Source organism: Solanum tuberosum, unplaced genomic scaffold (genome assembly GCF_000226075.1).
Source record: "Solanum tuberosum cultivar DM 1-3 516 R44 unplaced genomic scaffold, SolTub_3.0 scf00102, whole genome shotgun sequence".
Classification (NCBI taxonomy): Eukaryota; Viridiplantae; Streptophyta; class Magnoliopsida; order Solanales; family Solanaceae; genus Solanum; species Solanum tuberosum.
In genome coordinates, this window is record NW_006239028.1 from 173,611 (window position 1) to 197,790 (window position 24,180).

The 24,180-nt window shown below is 31.8% G+C and overlaps 2 protein-coding genes across 2 annotated transcripts; one reads left to right on the forward strand and one right to left on the reverse strand.

The window, feature by feature from the left end:
- Positions 1-10,823: 10,823 nt before the first annotated feature.
- LOC102589996 (fasciclin-like arabinogalactan protein 9) lies at positions 10,824-11,883 on the reverse strand. Its single transcript, XM_006348774.2, has one exon. It carries the CDS (start codon positions 11,778-11,780, stop codon positions 11,031-11,033), a length of 750 nt encoding a protein of 249 aa, XP_006348836.1. The 5' UTR covers positions 11,781-11,883; the 3' UTR covers positions 10,824-11,030.
- Positions 11,884-17,566: 5,683 nt separating this feature from the next.
- LOC102590314 (uncharacterized) lies at positions 17,567-23,883 on the forward strand. The gene is made up of 2 exons (XM_006348775.2): positions 17,567-18,436; positions 23,406-23,883. The coding sequence occupies exon 1, from the start codon at positions 17,725-17,727 to the stop codon at positions 18,424-18,426; it is 702 nt and encodes a 233-aa protein (XP_006348837.1). The 5' UTR covers positions 17,567-17,724; the 3' UTR covers positions 18,427-18,436; positions 23,406-23,883.
- Positions 23,884-24,180: the final 297 nt, after the last annotated feature.

Below are 24,180 nucleotides of genomic sequence, written 5' to 3' on the forward strand. Positions count from 1 at the left end.
CGGCAGTTACGATATGTTACGCGTAATATAAGTTGTGGCTTACGTTAAAATATGTCATCACCAGCCTATGCTCTTGTGTATCTAAGTGGGTACCATTTGATTACGTTCTTTGTCCCATTATTTATTTGGTTTCCCACAAGGTACGTTGGGATTATATTAAGATTAATTAAATTTGATTTTATGTATTATAACGTTTCATTTTCATGGAGCGTTACTCTCATTAGAATATTTTACAGTTATTAGAAGATTAAACTTGAGACATCTAGTTAAAGATGAAGAAATCTTAATTATTTTATCACAACTCATGATATTGGTTCCATTATTGTATATTGATTATGACCACTAGGGTTGGAATTTAGTTTGTTTTTTTTTTAACTTTCTATATGATGCAAATTAAATAGTATATATTTGTTACTTTTAACACGTATAAATATATAAATGAAACACACCTTAAATCTTGAGGTAAAACTCAGTAATTTAGGTTTAACTTTTATCAAGTAATAAAAATTATGGTTTATCATTGATAAACTAAAAATCTTGATTTATTATTAGCAAGTAAAAAACTAAAAATGTATATAAACAAACGTAAATTCATAGGTATTGAACTTTAGTACATATTTCAAATGTTGGTGAAATAGTGAAAAAAAATTTGGCTGAGGAATATCTCAAGCAGATAATTGTTTTTACTCGCAACATTTCAAGTTTTTTTTTCAAATGAAATTTAATTTGTCCAAGTACAATTACTTTGTTCTTAATAAAAAAAATTATCTTCAATTTCAAGTACTTTATTAAATGAAGAATTTAACTTTATTACGTGTAGTTTCGTTTATGGTTACAGAGTGAGTGAATTATAATATATTATTTGCAGTCGAGCTTAGAATTGAAGGTTTTATGTGGGATTAATTACCATGTTAGATTAATTTATCCTAAAGTTTGGTACACGTACTAATTACTTTTGAGTGACCTGCTAGTTTATCTAATCTATACTTAATAAAAATTGTTGGCCTAATCTCAAAAAAAAAAAAAAGGGTGGTATAAAGTTAGGTAAATATTTACTGATTTACAATTTAATTACCCCATTCAAATTTAATTGTGACATACAAGATACCCAATATTATAATTATAACTTTAGATAAGGATGATATATCCTTATCAGATGAGACAAGAGAGGTTGAGTAAAAAGACCAAAAAAACAGCTAATACACTTAAAAAATAATTATTCAACTTGGATATTGATTTCTTGTTTTAGTATAGAATTTAAATTTTAGAAATTACATAATAAATGTGTGTAAGAAATTGTAGACAACATCTTTCATAAGTGGAATTTGATAATGAAGGTAATGTATATGCAGTTTTATTTTTTACGTTATAAAAATAGAAAAATTATTTTCAAACTTTCGATTCAAGTAAATGAAATAAGTGTCGTGAATATTGTTAAATGGTTTATTAGTTTTTACAAAGGATGATGTTTCATCATTCCTCGACGTCACTTATTTCGTTTTTATTACTTTAATTGGCTTATTTTGTTACATATTCCAATTTGTAGCACTTCTCTAATTTTGGATTGTGATCCCTATTTTACGTTGCAACTTGCACAAGATATTGTTTTGGTATCCACTTATATCATTGCTTACCATCAACAATTGGATATATATAACACTTTCTTATCTTTAATAAGATATTTCATATTCAAGTTTTAGGATGTACATATTAAAAAACTTTTGATAGAAGTGTTATCTTTTTGACGAGCATTAATAAAAATCTGAATTAATTAAACCTTCAACAATATCAAACATCGAATGTGAACAAAATAATATATATATATATATATATATATATGTGTGTGTGTGTGTGTGTTTGGAGAGAGAGAGAGATATGGTTCAATCTTTTTGTCAAATTAGCCATCTGGATGAAGTTCTCGATTTTTGCACTAACCTTTTTTTTCTTCCACTCTCCTCTTCACTTGCCACACCCCAACTTCTTCTCAATTATAGCCCCCTATGAAATGAATTGAGGCATAAAATCACTCAACAACAAGGCAAGCCACTCCTTCATCTCATCCAAAGTCTTTTCAACTCCGTCATTTCAGCCCTCAATGCTGACCAATCATTGCTAACTTTTGGTCTCTCTACTGCTCCTCAATTCGAGTGGAGGACCTATCAATGTTCTCCTCATACACTCTGGACTTCTCTTTATAACCTCTCATTTCCTTTTAAATGGGAACAAGGGTGCACAAACCAAAGTACACCCTAGGTGTGACATGCCGTATAAGACCCCGAGAGGCCCTACACAAGCCTCTTGACATGCATATACACAACATAATAGAGAAAAACAAGAAATCTCATTAAAATGTAAAGAGGTTTACATAAGTGGAAGTACATCAAAGTCGAGACAAGCCATCTATTACAACAATGAGAGTGGTTCAGACGTAACCCGTACACTACATACAAAGTCTGAAACATAAATACATAAGAAAGCAAATAGAAACAACATGGTCCTTGGAGCATGAGGACTCACCAACTCTTGATCTTCAAATGTATCAATGAGATCAACTAGCCATGAATAGAGGGAGAGTAATTGTCATGCCCTACATTAGTGAAACAATATAGACACAAGTATGCATTAGTACATGTAATGTACTATGTTTGAGGGAAATGCAATAAAACACGTGACATGATCATAAGGGGACTTAATTAAAAACATGATATGCATGACCAAACTAAGATTACTAAAATCAGTCCTCCAAAATAAGAGTCATTAAACTACACTTATTTTTCAACCAACACAACAACAACATATTCAGTTTAATCTCATATAAGTACATATATGTAGATCTTCGCTACCTTTATTCTTGTAGGATAAAAGGGAGGTTATTTTCGAAAAATCGACCAGACACACACATACACCAAAAAAGTAGTTAACTCTTAATTTTTTAAAACTTATTTTAAATAATTCTTAAAAAATAAAAAATATATATGAAAATGGATTTATCTTTAAATGCTTGTATAATTTGGATTTGTTAATAAGTCTTTATCAATTAAGTCATGATGATTTTGTACGAATCAAGGAATATTGATCCTACCCTTTTTAAGTCTTTTGACTATATATTAAAAAATATATCTTTTTCTTTTAAAAAAGTTAATAATTTTAAAAACAAAGAGGTGTAGACAATAATAGAAAAACACATCGTGAGTGACGTAAACAAAGTAGAGTGATTTAGCGGACGGTGCGCCAATGAAAACGTCAGCTAAACGACAGCGTTTATACCGGAAACAAAATGTAATAGTCTACGTCATCACCAATGGGGATGGCATAAGCAATAGATAGATCTAGAGGTAGAGTGGGCCCTACAACGTGGCATTGACAATATTGTCCCAAAAAATTATTTTAAAAAATAATGTGACGTGCCACGTAGGTGTTGACATGGACTTAACTATAACGACAAAACTACGCCCGCCACATAACACTGATATCCGTTTGTATTATGTATCTCAGATAAATGTGAATCATATCATATATATGTATCTAGTATGTATTTAGTGTGATTCCCCATTATATGTGATACATGATTATTTCGCTCGTCTCACTCCTATATAGTTGGTATCTTAGATACATGTGAATGATGAATCACATCACATACATATATTTAGTGTGATTCAGCATTATATGTGATACATGAATATCTAGCTCGCCTCTCTTCTATATATTTGATATCTCAGATATGTATGAATCACATCAGTTAAATACATCTAGTGTGTATTTAGTTTGATTCCACATTATATGTGGTACATGATTATCTCGCTCGCCTCTCTTATTTTGATGTATTTAGTAGTAGCAAAATATATGTATTTAGGTATATTTATTCTTTAATATGTGATAGAAAAATATTGATTAGTAGTAAGATACATAATTATTTGAAAATATAACTAGAATTACCTCAAATTATACTTTGATGTGTTCGTCTTTGTAAGGAAGAATAGCGTGTGTTCTTCTTTCTTTATTGAAAGAGAAAATATAAAAGGCCAAAAGTAACTTAAGAAAACTATGTTTTTTGTTTAAATTAATCCCCAAGAAAATTTAAAAATATAAATAATTAAATACATGAAAACCTATATAAAAACAATAACATAAAATTAATTTTTTTTTCCTCTTATTTTTTCATCAAAGTGGAATTTCATTAGGCCCCTAACAATAATGCTCCTTCTCTAGAAAGCTTCTCTTAATATTTCTATTTCTAGAAATTTATAGACTTTTCTAAAAACATGACCTTGTAACTGAATAGTCAAGTGGTACGTAATAGACCAACTAGAATTGTAGTGTTACAAATTAGAATTCCTACTGTTTCAATAATATTTTATGTCCCATTAAGCTTTTCTAAATTTCCTTATGATCAATTATCCACGGAAACTTAAGGTGATCGAGTTGGTTGAGCAGATGATCTTTCGAATAGGGCGTTCAGGTTTGAAATCTTCTATATACTTTCTCGATCAAATTAATCATATAAGACTTGCCTAATATATTTAACATCTCCGGTGTGATTTACGATTTTGTCAAATTATATTGTAATGTACTTTGTCCCAATTGTTTTTCTTTAACATGCTTTACGCATAGTTAACTGAAGATTCTATTTAAGCCAACTAATGTAACTTGATTACCACAAAGTTAATGTTCTCATCTTTAACTTTACAGTTGTCACAGGAATTAATTAAATTGTCTCTTTAAAAAAGAAAATTAAAAAAAAAACTCGAATAATTAATAATAATAATTGAGAAAATAATGAGGACAAAATTTAAGTTATGACGAAGCAAAATTTCTGCCAAGTGTATAATAAACTGAACTTCATCTCGTGATGCTCGTGATTTCTGTACTCCAACATTAATCCCATTGATGTACAAGAAAATGACATTATCAACGTGGATTATGGTAGAAGGTTTGAGATTTTTCCTTCATTAACTAGAGATCTGAAATTTTGAGCTTATGGAAATGAATTAAATCATGTTAAGAATGTCGCCTCCAAAACTAGATAATGTAATATTATGTGAATTCGTATTTAATTAAGATCCAATATAAATAACAAACACCCTGCGGAAAAAAAAATTAGTGAGAGGAGAGATAGTGTACCAGTATTCACTATGTTACCATTACTATTTGGAAATAGACATATTTTACGTTTTAACATTTCCTAAAATCGTTTAATTATAAAATATAAAAAAAGTATGTGATTTCTAGTGTATATAATTTCTAATATGAATAAATTATTCTTTCAAAAGTTAATTAGTTCCATAAGTTCTAAACGTGGCATTATAATTAATTAATTATAATTTATTTACTCCTTCCACGAAGCTAGTTACCATATTAATCTATTGTAAGACAAGATATTAAATGTATATTGGCAATTTGCATGCGTCAGCTATAGTGAGATTTGTCAGATATATTGAAATATATGATATTTTCCCATTCTCTCTCCGATTTAATTATATCATTAAAAATATGACGCGTAAAGCGCAATTTATATGGTTAAATATGTGGGGTTACGTTATTTATATGTAAATTGACATATTACTATTCTTTGCATTAATTGGCACATAGATATAGTTAAAAGACAAGTTTTAAATTCTATGGATATTTTTTTGTCTTACTGTTATACATTGTGCTATAAAACAGTGACTCAATTATTTATTCCCACAAGTAAACCATTTTTTTCTAATTAATCTAATCTCAACAAGTCACCAATGACGTCATTGTATATCTAATTAAAACATGAAAATAAAAAAATGAAATTAATATAGTAGAATTTAGTCAATGCTGATGTTTTTGTCATCTTTTTAAACAAGTTTTTTTTTTAATTAATGAAAAGATAAGGAAGGCAATTTTAGTTTGGATTTTTGAGTACGTAAAGATTGATTCAGCAGTCCCACTATGAATTTTTTTTTTAACATAATTTTTTTTTAAAAAAAAAAACTTGGCTAGTTCTTATTCCCTATCTATTTAATAATAATATTTTAAAATATGTGGAGTTGTACAGTCAAAGTTAACATGTAGTATGAGTATTATTTTTGAAAAAAATATAGCACATGGAAACTGGGAGATGGTCCTATTTTAGCCTCCATGCATTGTTTTTCACATGCTTAATATAAGAAGGTTTTTGTAAAAAATTTATACCTCTTAAAAGGGTGACTCGTTGCACACCAGAAATTCTATAAATTTTGCGGTCCAACAACATAGACTATTGATAATTTTATTATTACTATATTTTATCTTGATTTTATTTAAATGTGATTTGATGTCTATTTAAATTTTAAAAGGTGTTGTTCCATGTTAAAATGTGAGATTGAGGAGGAAATTTATAATGTTAGGAATTAATCTCTCATTATAAACGTTAAATTCATATAATCAATCAATTGAGCGTGAACGATGAGTAATACTATCCACATTTATTTGTTGAGGGAAAGAAAAAACGTGGCATGTTTTGTATTTCATAATTTGGTACAAAGTAAAGGTAAACGTAAACGGCCGCCGAATAATAATTAATTTTTCCACTACGAGTTGTAGTCTTTGCATTTTTCTTTTGGAATAGTCGGCGACCAATTACACACGCCATTTTAGTGTAGTTATGCACTTGGTCCAACCATCTGCAGAGCCAGCTTATAGTTAGGGGTTTATCTGAATATTTTCCGATGAAAAAATTATACTATTTATATATGATTAAAATTATTTTTTATACATATATAATAAATGTGAAACCTCATTCGACTATTTCGTGTATCTGTTTCTTTAGATTTTTAAACTGCGTAATGAAAATTTTGGCGCTATCACTTTCAACCATGACTTGCCATCTTCTTCGAGAAAACAATTTGACATTATCGATCATAAATTTTGATGTTGAAACTTGATAATTTAAATTTTAAAAATTGTAATTTTTGAAATTTAAAATAACATTTGAACGTACATTTTATATAGGATCTAAGTTATGCGTGTCTTGCAAATCTTTTTGTCCTACGAATATTGCCTTGTGAATTATTTTCTTTCGATATCAGATGTATTTTCGATTATCTTTTTGTTACTTATAATGTTGAATAACAAAAATTATAAACCACAAATTTTATAAACTAAAAGTTAAAAACCACTTTTATAAATATGGGTATTCGTGGTAATGACCTGTTACTTTTCATATTCGAAAATTCAAGACATAATTCTTTAACGTGGCAATATAAATAATTTTCAAATGGTATTTGAAGGTAAAACTTTTTTTAAAAAAAGTTGAAAAATTAAATTTTAAAAAATATTTTATGAAAAAATACTTGTCATCAGACAGATTTGACTGGACCAATTAAATCGGTAAAATTGGGCCTATATAAACAAAAGTAAAATCTAGCTCAAGCCCGTTATCTGTAAAAGAATGGGCCAAGCTTTTGGAATGCCGGCTATTAGCTCAGTTTACCAGTTTTATTGGACTACCTTACTATGCACCTAAATACTTTTTTTTTAGGAAAAATTACTTATCTAAACATACTTCACTATCATATATACCCCTTATTTTACCTCTAGTTTAAAACAATTACATGTAATATCACTTTTAATAATTATATCATATATTTTAAAAAATTTAATCAGTTATACAAGTTCCTTAAATATGGTGTTGAATAATTATCTTAAAATTCAAATTCCTTAATTTATGGTTGATTAGCAATTCAAATTATCTCTCACGTCATCCCCTGTCCCCTAATTTATCGTCACTCCAAATGATCAACCTACTCTCTCTCCTAATCCTTCCACTCCCATCGCATCCCAAAATACTCTCGGTACAATGATGACTCCTCCACTGGAGCAGAAGAATGCATCAATGGGCGTGTCTTCTCTAAGACTATCAACATGCAGAAGTCTAATATCTAATTAATTATAACTTGGAGAATCAAACTTTTGTATGATATTGGATTGATTTGACAGCAAAATACTTATTATTTTCTTACTAGTGGCATCAATGACCACTTTTTCTATTGCCAAAGATGAGAGAGACGAAGGGGAAAGGGAAGAGAGATGGTGGTAAAAATATGTATCTAGTTAGTTGTATGTGTATATACATGTATCTAATTAAAAATTTGTGTATCTCATAAAGTGTACACATATCTGAATTAAGATTATGTACCTATATGAAAAAAATTATGATGCTAAAAAAAATGAGAAGAAATTTATTATTTTTTTGAAATTTTTGGGAGAGGAAACTCATGGAAGAATTGGAGAAGAAATTAATAGGAAAACGCGTGATTTCCTCCTAAATTGATGTGTTTACGTTACTTTCCATATTTTGATACATATAATTAGATGTATCTGCTTAGCATGTATCCGAGATACATGTATCTAAACTACCTTTTATATTTAGATACATATAATTAGATGTATCTGCATAGCATGTATCCGAGATACATATATCTAAACGTGTTATGTACATGTATCTGAAAACCAAAATATGGTAGAAATTGTAATATCAAAAACTCACGGGAAGAGAGGTAATTAGCTCCTAAACTAGTGGGATTTATGTTGTTTGCCCTTTTTTTTACCGACCAGAAGAAGTTGTACATATATATATGTTTTTGGGCCATTATTTGAATTTTGGAAAAACTACCTAATTACACAGACATTGATACCATATTTACGAATTCTTCTTATAGTTTGAGAAGATTACATATCCTCTCATTAATTAATAATTTCATATTAGATTTCAAGTCAGATACACCTAGATACGTGTATTTTTGCTATCAAATACACTCAGAAATACTTATTCATATGGAGAAAGGTGAGCGAGAGAGGAGGGAGCTGAGAGAGAGAGAGAGAGTTTGTGTATCCCATATATATGCTAATCACACTAGATATATGTATCTGGGATACCAGATACATATCGAAATACAAATACGATGAAAGAGAGAGGCGAGCGAGAGAGTCAAACACATGTGAATCCACTTGGATGCAGTGTATCTGGAACAAAGTACACCTAATTTTGACCTTATGTATCCAAGATACATGTATACGAAGTCCGAATTCTGATAAAATTTGTAATATTGAAAACTCACGTGTAAGGAAGTAATTATTTTACTCCTATACTAGTGGAATTTGTGTTGTTTGTCCATATATAAAGTTAATTTTTGTTTTCAAGGTTATCCATTTCGGGAACAACTTTAAATGTACGTAACTGGAGTTAAAAATTCGCATTTGATTTCGAATATTTTTGTCTAAAATTATAGCCTTGAATTTGATAAAGCCAAATTTCAAACATTTAGACATTGTCTGAAGTTAGAGAAAACTCATGATATCTTCAATCACATTTAACCTAACTCAACAATATCTTTTAGAAAATTGATTTTTAAAACCATTAATTTGACAGCCTGTGAGATGATCTCTCAGATTATCAACATTCCCAAATGTATTAATTTGAAGTGTCATGTCTACATATCCATTAAAATGAATTTTAATTAAAAAATATTTAGATATGATATACCACTGAGAAAATCTTGACCACATGGCCACTTGGCCACAATTATTGTTCCGTTGTGTTTACAGAAGAATCCATTAACATTATTATTATGTTGATTATTTGAAAAAAAAATATCATAATTATTGAAGGGAGATTGCAAGAGATATTTATAAATGAGTTTTAAGTTTTATACACTAACGGTATGATGAATATTTTTTTATTAGATCATATTATAAGTCAAGTCTTTTTTTATGAAACGAAAACTTAAGAGATAAATCATTTCATAAGTATTAGTTAGTAATATGATAAAAATGATTCCCTAATTTGCTATTATAAGTTATAACTCATCGATAATGTAAAAGATTCTTTATATTATTAGTATATATAACTTAAATCTTTTTTAATACCTATTTGTGCAAACTGATAGTGTTTTACTACTAATATACAAGTTCAGACTTTAGTCACAAAGTAATTGTATCTTCAACCAAATTTGAACTTAGAACTTGAACTTCCTTATGTTATAGTTAGTAAAACATGTTTACTTCACATGAGAGTCTTCTAAATAAAGGCTTTATAAGCACTCATCATGTCGATTGACCCTTTTTTCTATTTTGCGTTACGTTAATTAAAAGAATTGGTTCAAGAAAATTAAATTTGACGTGCACATATTTTTTTAGTATGGTTTTTTTTATTTTGATAAAATAGGTGCTTACGGTTCGTTTACTATCTAATAAATGAGTTTTCATCGCACGTGGAGCTAATGCTTGCTCGATGAATCTCATCTAAGCCGACTCATTGATCTTCCAAAGGCCAAGACTTTATATTATATAGTTTTAAATATCCATTTGTATAGTTAAGCTATTTAGTACTATTAATTAATTAAATTGTGTAGTGGAGTTTGATCTGTAAGACTAAACAATTCATGACTTCTAAGTTCATATCCCAACCAAACCACAAGTAGACATTTTCTAATCCTCTAAAGTCAAGGTTGCATGTTATCTTCTCATAATTAGATAGAATCAAAACATGTTTGTCAAAATTACATAGAGAAGCATCAAGATATTCCAAAGCATTAGGGAAATGTTAAACTCCGAAAAACACGTTTGGTCATAAAATTTCGAACACCAAAGAAGTTTTATTCATATCCAAACACAACTCCAATTTTCAAATATCATTTTTTTACTTTCAAAAACAAAAACTATATTTTTTTCAATACTCTGTAATTTTCATGGTCAAACGAACGCCCTTAATCACCCCTACCCCCACCCAATGGAGAAATGGACTTTACAATGCGCGATTGGAATTTAATCAATGTGGACTCCAGATACTGAGTGGGGTCTGCGAGACAACAAGAAATAACAATAGAAGACACAACTGTATTTGCAAGATTGTACAACTGTAACACTTACATGAAGAAAGAAATCACATCACAAAAAGAATGAAATCATAAAAATGAACAAACAACAATCAATCTTGAAGAAAAATAATGTAGTACAAAATGGCAGCAAGAATGAATTTTTATAAGCAAAAAGATCATAATTTAATTTTTTTTTTTGCTCTTTCAAGAAAGTGTTCCCATCAAGAAAACACCACAAATCAATCCAAGAATTCCACCACTAATCCTTTTAGCATCATTTGGCTTAGTACTACTTGCTGGTGATGGCTCATCAGCTGTTGTTTTATCAGCACTAGTACCATTCTTGGCTTTAGCAGGTGCAGGGGCATCATCACTAGATGGAGCTTTAGGATCAGTAAACTCTGAAGGCACTAAAACTTTGTCTAATTGATAAACAGCCAATGGGGGGTTTTTTCTAATAGCATTATAAATATTTGTAACAACAGAACCAGATGAGACATTCACTTGATTGTTATTTCCAGTGAAGTTAAGTCCAAAAGGCTCACCTTTTGGCCCTGTTGCTTGTGTTCTAACAGGGTTGCTTACTGTTTGTAAGTCATCAAATGTGTAGAATTTTGGTATGACATGGTTCAAAATGAGTTGTACTTTTTGTTGGTCATTTAGTTGGTTTAGTGTGCCACTTGGGAGGTTGTTAAATGCATTGTCTGATGGTGCTAAAACTGTCATGCCTTGGTTGGAATTGTTGACTTGGTTGTTGATTTGGTTTCCAACTTGTGATTCATTGAGGAATTTGATGAATGTGTTGTATTGTCCTTCTTTTTTGAGGATTGCAAAGATGTCAATTGGTCCTGAAGGTGCTGGTGCTGGTGCTGTTGGTGATTGAGCTTGAGTAAGAATGAAAAAAAGTGGGATTATAGATAGAAGAATGAGAGGAAGAGGCTTTTGATGAGCCATTGTTGGAAGAGAAATGTGAAATGTGGAGTTGTGATATGATGTGTGTGGAGTTGTAGAGAGGATTGTGGTGTAATTTATGGGATAAGTTTTGGGGCTAATCCTTGGTGGAATGAGCTGTATATGAACTTGCATCAAGACAAATAGGTATTATTTGAGAAAATGAAAATATAACAACCAATGAAAAGACTAAGAAGAATAAAATATAGTAGTAGTTAAGAAATTCCAAAGCCCAAAATCACACTTTGTTTTTCCATCAATCATTATTAATGTTAACAAAGTGTGTGGTCTGGTCTAACTCAACGTCAAAAGTTAGATAGTGTCTGTCTGGTTTAACTCAATGTCAAAAGTTAGATTATGAAATGAGCATTGTCCACATCCTTTAACTAATTTGGAACAATTTGAACACTAACTCACACCATGGATAACTCGAGTCCAAAGCGTGAAATAATATTACATCAAGACAAGTAATGCGTGACATTTTGAAACCTCTTGGCATGTCTAGATTGAACAACTAGGGCGTGAATAGAATAACATGTGAGTTCAACATAAACGGATTTGGCTTTAATATCATGTAAAAGAAAATGAAATTTGAATTTAACTTAACCTCAAAAACTAGTTTAAGAGATAAGAATTGTCTAGTTAACCAATATGGGAGGCACTTTAATAGCTAATAGTAGTAGTTAATGGGTACTAATCACTCTTTGTCAACTGATTATTACAGAAATTAACACAGTAATAATGCACTAAAAGATCAAGCTTGACTTTAATAGAAAAAAAAAATGAAATAAAAAAAGGTGTAGGCAAGAAATGAAAAGAACCAGATCCAATTAACCAAAGTAGAAATACCAACTACAAAGATGAAAATACAAATTTTATAGTATGAGAAAAGTATATAATAATGGCATTTGACAGAGTGGCATAACATGGCTTTTCCACATTGGTGCTAAAACTTACATGGTTTCAACTAAGAAACAGAGCAACTTAGCTTGTCATTCTTTAAAGTTATCATTAGGTAGGTCCATATATTTATATATACAAAATATAATAAAAAAATAAATAAATATATTTTTATTATTATTTTTTGTGAAATGTGTCTTTATTCCTGTGATTTTTTTATTTTTTTTTTGTTTTTCACTCGGCCCACATTGGAGCCCCGATTAAATTTAGATTGTGTATTACAAGGCTCATCCGGGGGTGACGCTTCCAACAAGATTTTCTCCATATTTAAGGCTCGAACTCGAGACCTCTAATTAAGAGTGAACCACTACACCACAAAACTCATGTTGGTTCCCTTTGATCATTTAACAGTTAGAGTGATACTTTTGGGATTTCCAATATGATTCCCACTTAGAAATACTTTTACAAGATAAGTTGCCTTCTTGGGGGCCAGCCACTTTACTTTTAAAAATAGCCCGTCATTTTCTTTGTGAATATATCACATTTTATTTGCTTTAATGTAAACTCAATATCTGTTTAAACAAAATTTTCTCTTTTACTATAAGGGCTAGCTAATGTTCTCTATGAGGAAAAACACTTGGGTGAGATTTGAAATGACAATTAATTATAAGTTATAACCTACAAAGATGAACTCATGAACTAGAATTTTTGGTTGTTGTCATTGTTACTTAATTGCTATAGGTTGCGACGTGTGCGCTTTATCTAGTGTGACAATACTACAAATCGAACTGTTTTTCTAGGCGGACATTTGTGTGATAACATTACAAAAAAAGTGGTGCTTTCAGCGTAATATGTTATGGTCTCAATGCCCTTGCAAAATAGTGATGAGTTTCACGTGCTTGACCCACGCGCGGTTAAAAAGATTGGCCACATAAGGTACCACCCACACTACCCTTCCCTACCACATTATGCAACAATCTTACAACTACCCAAACAAGACATGATCTTAAATAGAGATCTTATCGCGATAAATAAAATACCCATAAAATTACCTACTAGATTGAGCATCTCTATCAATTTGGATTGAGAAGCCCAATTTTGTTGGTCTCTCACTTGTCATGGGCTAAATGAGTGGACTCCTTTATTTTAGATACATATGACCCAACATTTAACTGGAGATTGAGGTTGCTCCATCAATTGTTGTCATTATAGCAAATAATGGAAGATATTTACTATGTCTCATTTTCAAATAAATTGATTTTTGCTTCCGTTCATTTGTAACTGTCATAGTTTTTTTTTTAGAGTCAAATGATATGAATTTTGACTAACATCTTAAGATGTACTTTTTTTTAATCATATTGATATGTAAAAAAATGCAATTTATAGTACTTTTCGTCTAGATTTTGAATGGCTAAAATTTTATTTCAAAATATCAAATTAATGTAATCTAATTTATCTTTAAAAATTAGTCAAATTATCCTTAAAAAATGCAACATGACAATGATTATATATGTTGTTTCATTTAAGTTCAACTTGTATCATCATAAACATGAGACACACACAATAATATAATAAGAATATAGGTTTCTAACAGGCTTAAAATATCATCTTTATGGACCTTTTTTTCCCCACTATGTCCTATTTGTAGTTAAGTTTGTATTGATTCCAAAAATTTACAGGTTTTTAAAGATAATTTCCTTCCACGGGATTTTAGATGAATATTAACTTATTTTAATTCTATCATTGACCATAGTTTTTACATATATGAATTGAAATACCTTCATGACATGAACAAACTAGTTCAAGCCACATTTGGTCATTTGGTGTATAAGTAATTCATAGATTAGCTATACATAGATCCAAAATTTCTACCAAGCATAGTACTAAATAATACCATACATAATATATGGATTATTTGTCATATTCTCCCTACCAAACAACCCTGTAGGGTGTATACATAGATCCAAAATTCTTACCAAACATAAACTAAATAATACAATACATAATACTAAATAATACAAATATACAATACATAATACATGGACCATTTCTCATATACTCCCTACCAAACAACCCTATAGAGTGTATACATAGGTCCAAAATTCCTACCAAACATAATACTAAATGATATCATACATAATACATGGACTATTTCTCTTATACTCTCTACCAAACGGCCCTATAGGGTGTATATACATAGGTCCAAAATTCTACCATACACAATACTAAATAATACAATACATAGGTACATATAGTATTTCTCCGACCTATACTCCCTACCAATCGACCCTGTAAGGTGTATACATAGGTCCAAAATCCCTACTAAATACAATACTAAATAATACATAGAGTATTTCTCCGACCTATACTCCCTACCAAACGAAATTTGTATCAATTGTATTCAAATCAATTGTATACATAGAGTCCTATCTATAGCTAAATTTGTATCAATTGTATTCAAATCAAATATAGGAGAGCGTTTTGTATTTTATATCAATTATATTCGAAAAATTGTATTTGTCCTTTGTATCAACTGTATTTGTATTCATACAAATACAATATGCATTCATCCTCTCTGACTAATGTATTATGTATCAATTGTATCCAATCAAATATATGTGAGATATTTGTATTTTATATCGATTGTAATCGAAAAACTAAATTTGTATTCAAATGTATATGTATTTTGTATCAACTATATTTGTTATACAATGAATACAACATGTATTCATCCTCTCTCCTCCCTCTCTTGATCTCGCTCACCTCTCTCCTTCCTCCCTAGATCTCGCTCGCCTCTCTCCTCCTAATATGTATTCATTTTGATACAAATCAATTAGTATTTGTATTTTTCTCCGAAATCCGTGGAAAAAATAATACAATGAATACAAATACGTAGCAAACTAAAGTGTAGCTACGGATTGCAAGTAGTGAAACTATAGCTAAAGAGTCTTGTTTAAGGCCTAATGTTTGCTGTTTTTAAAAGTTTCCTTAGAAATTTTGCCAATTGCTAGCTTGGCCCATACATTAAACCATGTGAATTTAAGTATATTTGATAAGCCCAGTTTTGTTGGTCTATCACTTGTCATGGGCCTAATGAGTGGACTACTTAAGTTTAGATACTTATGATTCAAGATTAAACTGGAGATTGGGGTTGCTCCATCAATTGTTTTGTCATTATTGCAAATGTGGGAAAATAATTAGTACAATGTTTTAGTTCCAAATAAATTGATATTGAATATTGATCATGGGTTGCTTCATTTAAGTTCAATTTGTATCATCATAAAAATAAGACACAAAACACAATAATATAACAAGAATATAAGTTTCTAACAAGTTTAAAACATATTTCAAATTATTAAAAAAAAAAATTTATGAAACTTTTTTTCTTTACTATGTCCTATCTGTAGCTAAGATCTTTGAGACAACTTCCTTAAAAGTGATTTTAGATGATTATTAACTTATTTTAATTCTATCACTAAATAGTTTCACATATATGAATCAATGCATCAATAGATTGACACATAATATAAACAAACTATTTCAATGGATATTTGATCATTTAGTCACTAATGTGTGCTATTTATATCTTTTGGTGAATATAGTCTTCTCTCAATTCTAATAATATAAAAGAAATAGACAAACTATTTCAATGGACATTTGGTCATTTAGAAATAGACAAACTATTTCAATGAACATTTGGTCATTTAGTCACTAATGTGTGCTATTTACATATTTTGATGAATATGATCTCCTCTCGACCCTAATAATATAAAAGATATAGAGAAGGAGGGGAAGGGGAGTTACATATATGTATCAGAGCAGGAGAAACCCCCGCCAAGTAAATCTGATAAACTTATGTACAATATTTTGATTGTAGTAATGTGTTACTGTTTAGTGGTGTAGTTAGAATGCGAGCAATGTGTTATTATTCAGTCATGAACGTATGGAGGGTTGAAGAAGACCAAATACCACTACTGGAAAAGACCAACTTACCCCTCTAGAGAAGCACACGTGATGACGAAAAGCAGCTTCCTCTTAAACTCTTCTACATATGAGTAATTTGAAATTGATAATTAGGTGCTGATTTTTTATTTAAAAAAATGATGACATGCACTTGTTTTGTTTAAGTGATTGAGATATCTTTAATTTTTCTATGATAAGTAAACATTTAATCGTCAATTTGATTTTTAATTGATTTTAACTTTTAAATAATTTCACTTTTACTAATTTACCAAATATATAAATAAATAAAAAATATCATACATTAATTTGATCAACTTAGAAACTTGTACAAACACTCTCCTAGTCATCATAGTCATATCAATATAATGCCTAAAAGAACCTCGGCGGACGCCCTAGACAGAATTAAACATATACCTCGATTTATTTGTTATTAACTATGAAATTAATAAAGTTATCTTATAGATTTTATCCTATTATATATATATGGAATACATTCGCTCTCTCACCTAAACTAATTGAGAGCGAATGAATTCACATCACATTTTTTATTCCTTATTATGATACAAATAATAGATAAATAATTTGGAATCTAACTAATACTAAAATCAAATACAAAAAAATATAATTATGTCTCAAAATTATTATCGCTTATTCCTCGTATCAAGTTGGTCATGAATCGTAAGGAAAAGAACAAAGAAAAGTCGACTAAAACGAGACAAATGACTCCAATTGTTCATTCGTAACCAAAATATAGTTTCTATTTAAAAAAAAGAAGAGAAAAACAAAATTGCACAAACACCTAAAAGTAAAAAAAAGAAAACGAAAAATGACACGTGCCATAAGATCTAGACACTTCATCATAACCAATCAACATCAGTATTATTGCCACGTCACATATCGTCCTTAATAAGCAAAGTCCCACCGATATAACGTGCACATCCCAACACTTTATTCCTTCCTTCCTTCCTTTTTCTCTTCACAGATTCCAAAAAACGAGATCGTAAAAACCATTTCTTCTCTTTTTCCGATTACCGGAAGTTACATTTTCCTCTCCTTTTACGGCGGAACGCGGCGGCGGTGGTGGATGGCAAGAACCAATAAATATACCTCCCTTAACTTTAACGACATCTACGAGAAGAAAACTACTCCCAACTCCGCCACCTCTGGTAAATCAAACTCTTCTTCGTCGTCGTCGTCGTTCGATAGTCGTAACAAGACTATTATCTCCAACTCTCGTATCCATGGACATATGCTTGTTCTGAGTCGGCCTACTCCAAAGCCAATCTCTATTCCACAAACCCAGCCTATTCCGATCCAGCAACAACCTAAGTTACAGAGCCCGAGCCCACCGGATCAAATCCGAGCTGGAGCTGAATCGGACTCTATTTCGCTTCGTCCACAAGGCCGTACTGGGGCCGGACCCACCACCACCACCACACTTTCATCATCTCCTGTGAATCCGCCTTCACCTTTGCAATCGCCTTTGCCTAAGTCGAACCGGTTCGTGCCTCCACATCTTAGACCGGGATTTGTAGGCAGGGAAGAGAAACCGGTGCCGGATGTAGCGAAGGGTGGTCAGGGAGTGAGAGGTAGACCGGAGGTTGGGGCTGGGCAGCATCATCATCAAGGATATCCTGGGTCGTCACCTAATAGGTACGGAGAGAACGGTAGGCCGAAATCGGGAGGTGGGTATGAACGAATGAGGAGGGGATTTAGCGAGGCTGATTCTGTGAACTTTGTGTACCGGCCTAGTTCTAGCGGGGCTCGGCCCAACTCTAGTGGATGATGACATCATGGTATGATTCCTCATCATTTGATATCTTACCTATTCGTATTTCATGCTGTTGGGAACTTTTTCTAGAAATATGGAGCAACTGATTGAACAATTTATTTCCTTTGTGTTTATCTCGTTTCAATTTGCCTAATTTTTTGTGAAGTAGTCCTTTTGGTGTTCATTTAGATCTGTTAATTACGTTTGAACTTGTTTCATGAGTGTGATTTTGTTTATTATGAGCTTGTTTGGTAGAGTGTATACACCTTACCCCTACCTCGTGGAGGTAGAGAGGAGTAATCATTAAGGTTGTTTTCCTTACCAAACATGAGAAAAAAGTTTCATTTGATATTATTTGGAGGGAAGAGTATATAGGTTTGATTTGATTTTTTCAACTGATACTACAATATAGGTTTGAGTTGTCATTGTTTACTCATCTTTGGATTTATCTTTGTTATTGCCTTTGATTGGCAAGTAATAGGTCAATGCTTGCAAGGCCACGTACCTTATAGTATGCGAATTCAGGCTTTTGTCCTGATCGTAGATGCTTGTTATAAGATTTTGTGAGTCACTAATAATCAAATAAGTGCAACTTTTACTTTCCTATAATTGGTTACCACACACACACACACACGAATATGATAAAAAACGGTCACCATGTTTTGAGATTAACAAAGTTCTGTCTCAATGTCCAGAAGGGCACATTTACGGTCCCCTTTCTAATTCAGATTTTGTTAGGTCCTATGCTTGCTGTGTCAACTATCAGCGTACTTTTCTAATAGTATTTCGTTTTGTTTTCTACACTGAATATCTCTTGAAAATATGTCCGGGTGATTTGGTGATTTCCCCACTTTTTCTGTGCCATCGGCATTCGACCGTCTATCACGAATATTCTGTAGATGTTTCTTTGTGTTCCCTAAAAGTATAAGTAGTTAGCAAACAAATCATGTTTCCTTAACTCAAACATGCTTTTTCAATTTTGTTTATCTCAAAATGTTTTTTGGTGTTTCATTCCCTCTTTCTGCTTTGAAGAAAGTGTTCTAAAAAAGTTGTGATTCATTTCAAATTTAGCCTACTGGTTTTACCTTGGATAATTCTGAATAACCTTTGAAATCTTTTTTTATATACAAAAGAACTTGCCTAGCTGTAACTTTGAAGTTCTGTTTATGTCAGTTGGAACTTGGAGGAGGCTTTTTGGTTGAAAAAGTGCGACAAAGAACTTCACTCAGTTTCTTGAGAAAACTTTTAGGGATTTTGTTTGTGCAAATCTTTTTCAAAAAGTGAAGGTAATATTATTATTATTTGAAATGAGGTGTTCCGTTCAAAATTAATAAAGAAAATCACCTATGTTTGAAGAACTTTGTGAAGTTGATGAAATATTTAAAAACTATTGTTTGCCAAAAAACTCTCTTCCCAATCACGAAACACTCACAAATCGTAAAATTGCAACAAGTCAGTACTCAAATTTTTAGTTTAGAGGCTTCATAGATAGATAGTAGTCAATCAAATAAGGCATGCATTCAGTTTATGTTTTGACTTTTATGTCTCGTCTTTACTACTATTGTCTTGCTACTTATATTACCTTATCCTTAGATTTCTCTTTTCAAGAACAAGACCATAACTCTACTTTTATTTCAAAGAATCACCTAAAAGTGTCCCTCAAAACGAAATATTATTTGTCCGTTAGGGTCGGGCTATATAGATATAAGTAACACAAATACCAAAAGGTTTTCAAATAAAATTAACTTAAAAATGCAATCGCCAACCTCATTTTGACCTATTTCAGCCCTAGCTTAGAACGTCTAAATGGGATCAACTTATTTACATTCTTGGACCCTAGGATTAAACTATGCAAATAATTGAACACCCCTTTATTGAAACTTTATGCCTCGTCTTTTCTATTATTGTGTTGGGAGGATAGAGTGTACGCAAACCTTACCTCCTACCTTGTGGATGTAGAAAGACTGTTTTCAAAAGATGTTCAACTCAAGTAAGTAATAAAAAGGAAAATGAAGACCTTAAACACTAGACAGAAAAAAGAGAAGTCAGGGAGCTAGCAAATGTATTGATTACATAGGCCCCCAAGGCCTAGCTCAAGTGGCAAAAGGTGGAGGATTTGTGGCTTAGGTCGCAGGTTCAAGCCCCACACCATGCAAAGTGAAGCCCGGTATTTAAGTGGAGAAGGGTAGAGGGGCGGGCCCATTATCCACCGAGTTTAGAAGGCTGTGATTGGTCCAAAGGGCGGGTCACAGACGGATTTCTCGGTTATCAAAAAAAAATGTATTGATTACATAGTACAACAATATAATGCCGAATTTCATTCATCACTATTGCTAGTCTAACAATAGGGAATTAACAAATATATTAATTACAAAAATACGACAAAATATGGCCTTTACAACAAAAAATGACCAAGGCCATTATAACCCCTAAGTCTAAAGTTAGGGAATTAGCAATCCTATTAATTACAAAATATGACTTTTACAATAGAACTTGAAACGCCATTCATGACTACAGTTAGTTTAGTTAAATTTAATAACTCTATTAATTACAAAATACATACTTTAATCAAATTTATCTACTTCTCAGCATCAAATCGGAAGCACTTCAGTCCCCCTCGTTTCGTCGAGACAGGTGGCGCTCCAGATAGCTGTGTAGGGTTCCATGGAGTATGAACTATGGAGGTTATGTTGACAAATGCTATTATATCGTCGTAAATAGCAAAAAGTTAAATGGCAAAAGTATCCATAACAACACTATTGGACAAAGAAAAGAAAAGAAATATTATTTATTAGATGCCATGTCATCTTTGTAAGGGGGCTAATGAATCTATTAACCATTTAATATACACTTTTGGGTGATTCTATGAAATAAATACTTCTAGATCTCTCCCCTTTACAAAGCTGACATCTAATAAATTATTTTTCTTTACTTTTTTTTTGTCCAATAGTATTGTTATGAATACTTATGCAATTTTACTTTTTGCTATTTACGGTGTTATAATAACATTTGTCAACATAACCTCCATACTCCATGAAACCCTGACTGCTATCTAGAGCGCTGTCTATCTTGACGAAATGAGGGGACTGAAGTACTTTCGGTTTGATACCGGAAGTAGTTAAATTTGATTAAAGTATGTTTGAAGATCTGAGGTAATTTGTTTTCCATTTGGATAATTCTGAAAAACCTTTGAAATACTTCTTTTTGTATACAAAAGAACTTGCATAGCTGTAGCTTTGAAGTTCTGTTTTTGTTAGTTGGAGGAGGCTTTTTGGTTGGAAAAGTGCGACAAAGAACTTCACCCAGTTTTTTGAGGAAAACTTTTAGGGATCTTGTTTGTACAAATCTTTTGCAAAAAGTGAACGTATTATTATTATTTTGAAATAAGGTGTTCCCTTCAAATTAATAAAGAAAATCACAGAAGTTGAAGAAATATTTGAAAATTATTGTTCACCAAAAAACTCTTCTTTCAATCATGGAACACTCGCAAATCTTAAGAACTGCAACAATTCCAAATACATCTTCAACTTCCACCAGCCCTTTCTACAACTATCCAACTGAAATAGACAGAGGGATGGATCAAAATAATGTTGCTTAATTTTGGCTAGTAGAAAGGCAAGGAAATATAGATAGTCTATCATGTTCCATCAATGGATTGTGGGACACATCCAATGTAAGAACTAAGATGGACCACAATCTACATTTCTATTTGCAATGAATTTTCTGAGAGTGTGAGGTAGGCCGATATTTCTTTTGGCAACTTGTGTATCCAAGTCTATGATGAGTACCTCTTTACTGAGTTAAATTACTATAGCTTTTCTGAACTCTGCACTCTGTCATGGGTAAGGGTGCTAGAATTTTCCTCAGATATGTTCTGAGTTCATTCAAGATGTACACTTGAAGTGAAGAAGAGGGATATAAGCTTTTAGAGAGTTTGTTAAGTCTTTCCTAGGCCTTGAAAAAATCTGTCAGACCTCTTTGCCATCCAGCACACAGGAAAGGGGTTTGTACTGCAGTTCACATAGAATTCACTCTATTGTGCATTGGATCAGTCAACCCCGCGATGGAGGTCATATGCTTAATTTCCAACCTTCCTTCCAGCCATACCTATACGGAGCATGACTTCATGTGGAAGTGCAGCTATTACTCATGTATGTTGCAGGCAGGTCCAATTATAGAGTCTGTTTGTTTATCCGGTGCTTGAGACAAAACACTGGTCCATAAATGTGGAAAATAAGATTTTTGTTCATAATAAGAAAGCTAAGATTTTCTTTTTCTTTTGAACTACTTGAAAGTCTTCTGAATGATATTTGCATTGATGGTGCCAACCATTGGGGTTGTGCTTCTTCCTGCTATCTTTCACGTTCTTTTTTTTTTGGGTGGGTAGCTGTGTTGCAGTTGGTTCAATTGTATTTTTTGATAACAGTGGTGTTCGTTCGTGTCAGTTTGCGCACACCTCGATTGTTCTACTGGTTGTGTTGCAGTCAGTTCATGTGTGTCATCACTAAAGAGTATAGTGTTCTATTTTACTGTTTGCATTCTGCAATTTCTTGAAGTGCTGCTCTGAGGGAACTGCATGCAGTTTCTGCAATTTGATGCTGCTCGTTCAGGAGCATCAGTACGAGGGAAGTGTAGTGTTTTATTCTGCAATTGCTACGAGTGTCAAGTTTAGTTTTTCAGCATCTTGTAATATGATGTGTCATATGACATGCTTTATCATTCTGTTTGTTAGGAGTGCAAATTAAACATGACTTATGCATTAAACCATTAAGCTAAAGACATTCATCGGGAGCCCAAATCCTAGAGGTTTAGGGACCACAATCTTGCAACTCCAGTTGTCATCCATAGTTGATTTGCATGTTGTAAGTTAGACATTGTTAAACATAAAGTGTGCTGGACATTGTCAAACATAAAGTATAACGATGACCCTCTTCCCTGGCACTGTTAAGAGAAGAGACTGTGTTTCTGATCCACATTTTTATTTTGGTTGACAGATCCTGATGGAGCTTAGCTCCCCCCTTTGCCGATGAGGATGGAGAGGTCTTTTCTGAGGCAATTAGGCTTGCAAGATCAGCTGTGGATGGATGTTAATGTTTATTGAAGTCATGGAAGTTGGATTATGACCAGGTTGCTCCTTTTGTCTGCAGTAATCCCAGTAACCAAATCACGAGTTGCTGGTGTTAAACGAAGACTTTCAAGGATCAAAGCTCGATCAAATTGCTTCTTTCATTTGTCGCCTTCTAATTTTCTTTGCTTTCGTGTCTGTCTACCTTCTCTGCTCTCTCCGGAAGAGAGAAGGCTTAGATGAAATTTAGTGTATTGTATGTTTTACTCTGTTATACTGTGCAACTACCATAAATTGGTGTATGCTGATGGTTTGCTACCACCATCACCATATTGTACTTTCAGACTATCTGTATCACAGTGCATATGAATTTGTTTCTATTTTCAAGGTTTCTTTCTCTTTCCCCACTTAGTTTTGTTACATGATATATAACTAATTTCTGCTATTTTATAGTAATATACAAGCATAATATATAGAGCAATATTTTAAAAATTTATCAAAATCTTTTAATATAACTTTACATCAACAGAAATGAAAAGAGAGAAAGAATCTCGCTTTAACAAAGTATCCTCAGATTGCTTATGTTTTAAACACCACTGCCCAAAAATTTACTACCAATAAGGATATGACAGGTTGGCGTTGGTTATTAGTTAAGATCAAAATTAAACTAGTTTAATCAATTTTAAATTAACAAAATCAAACCA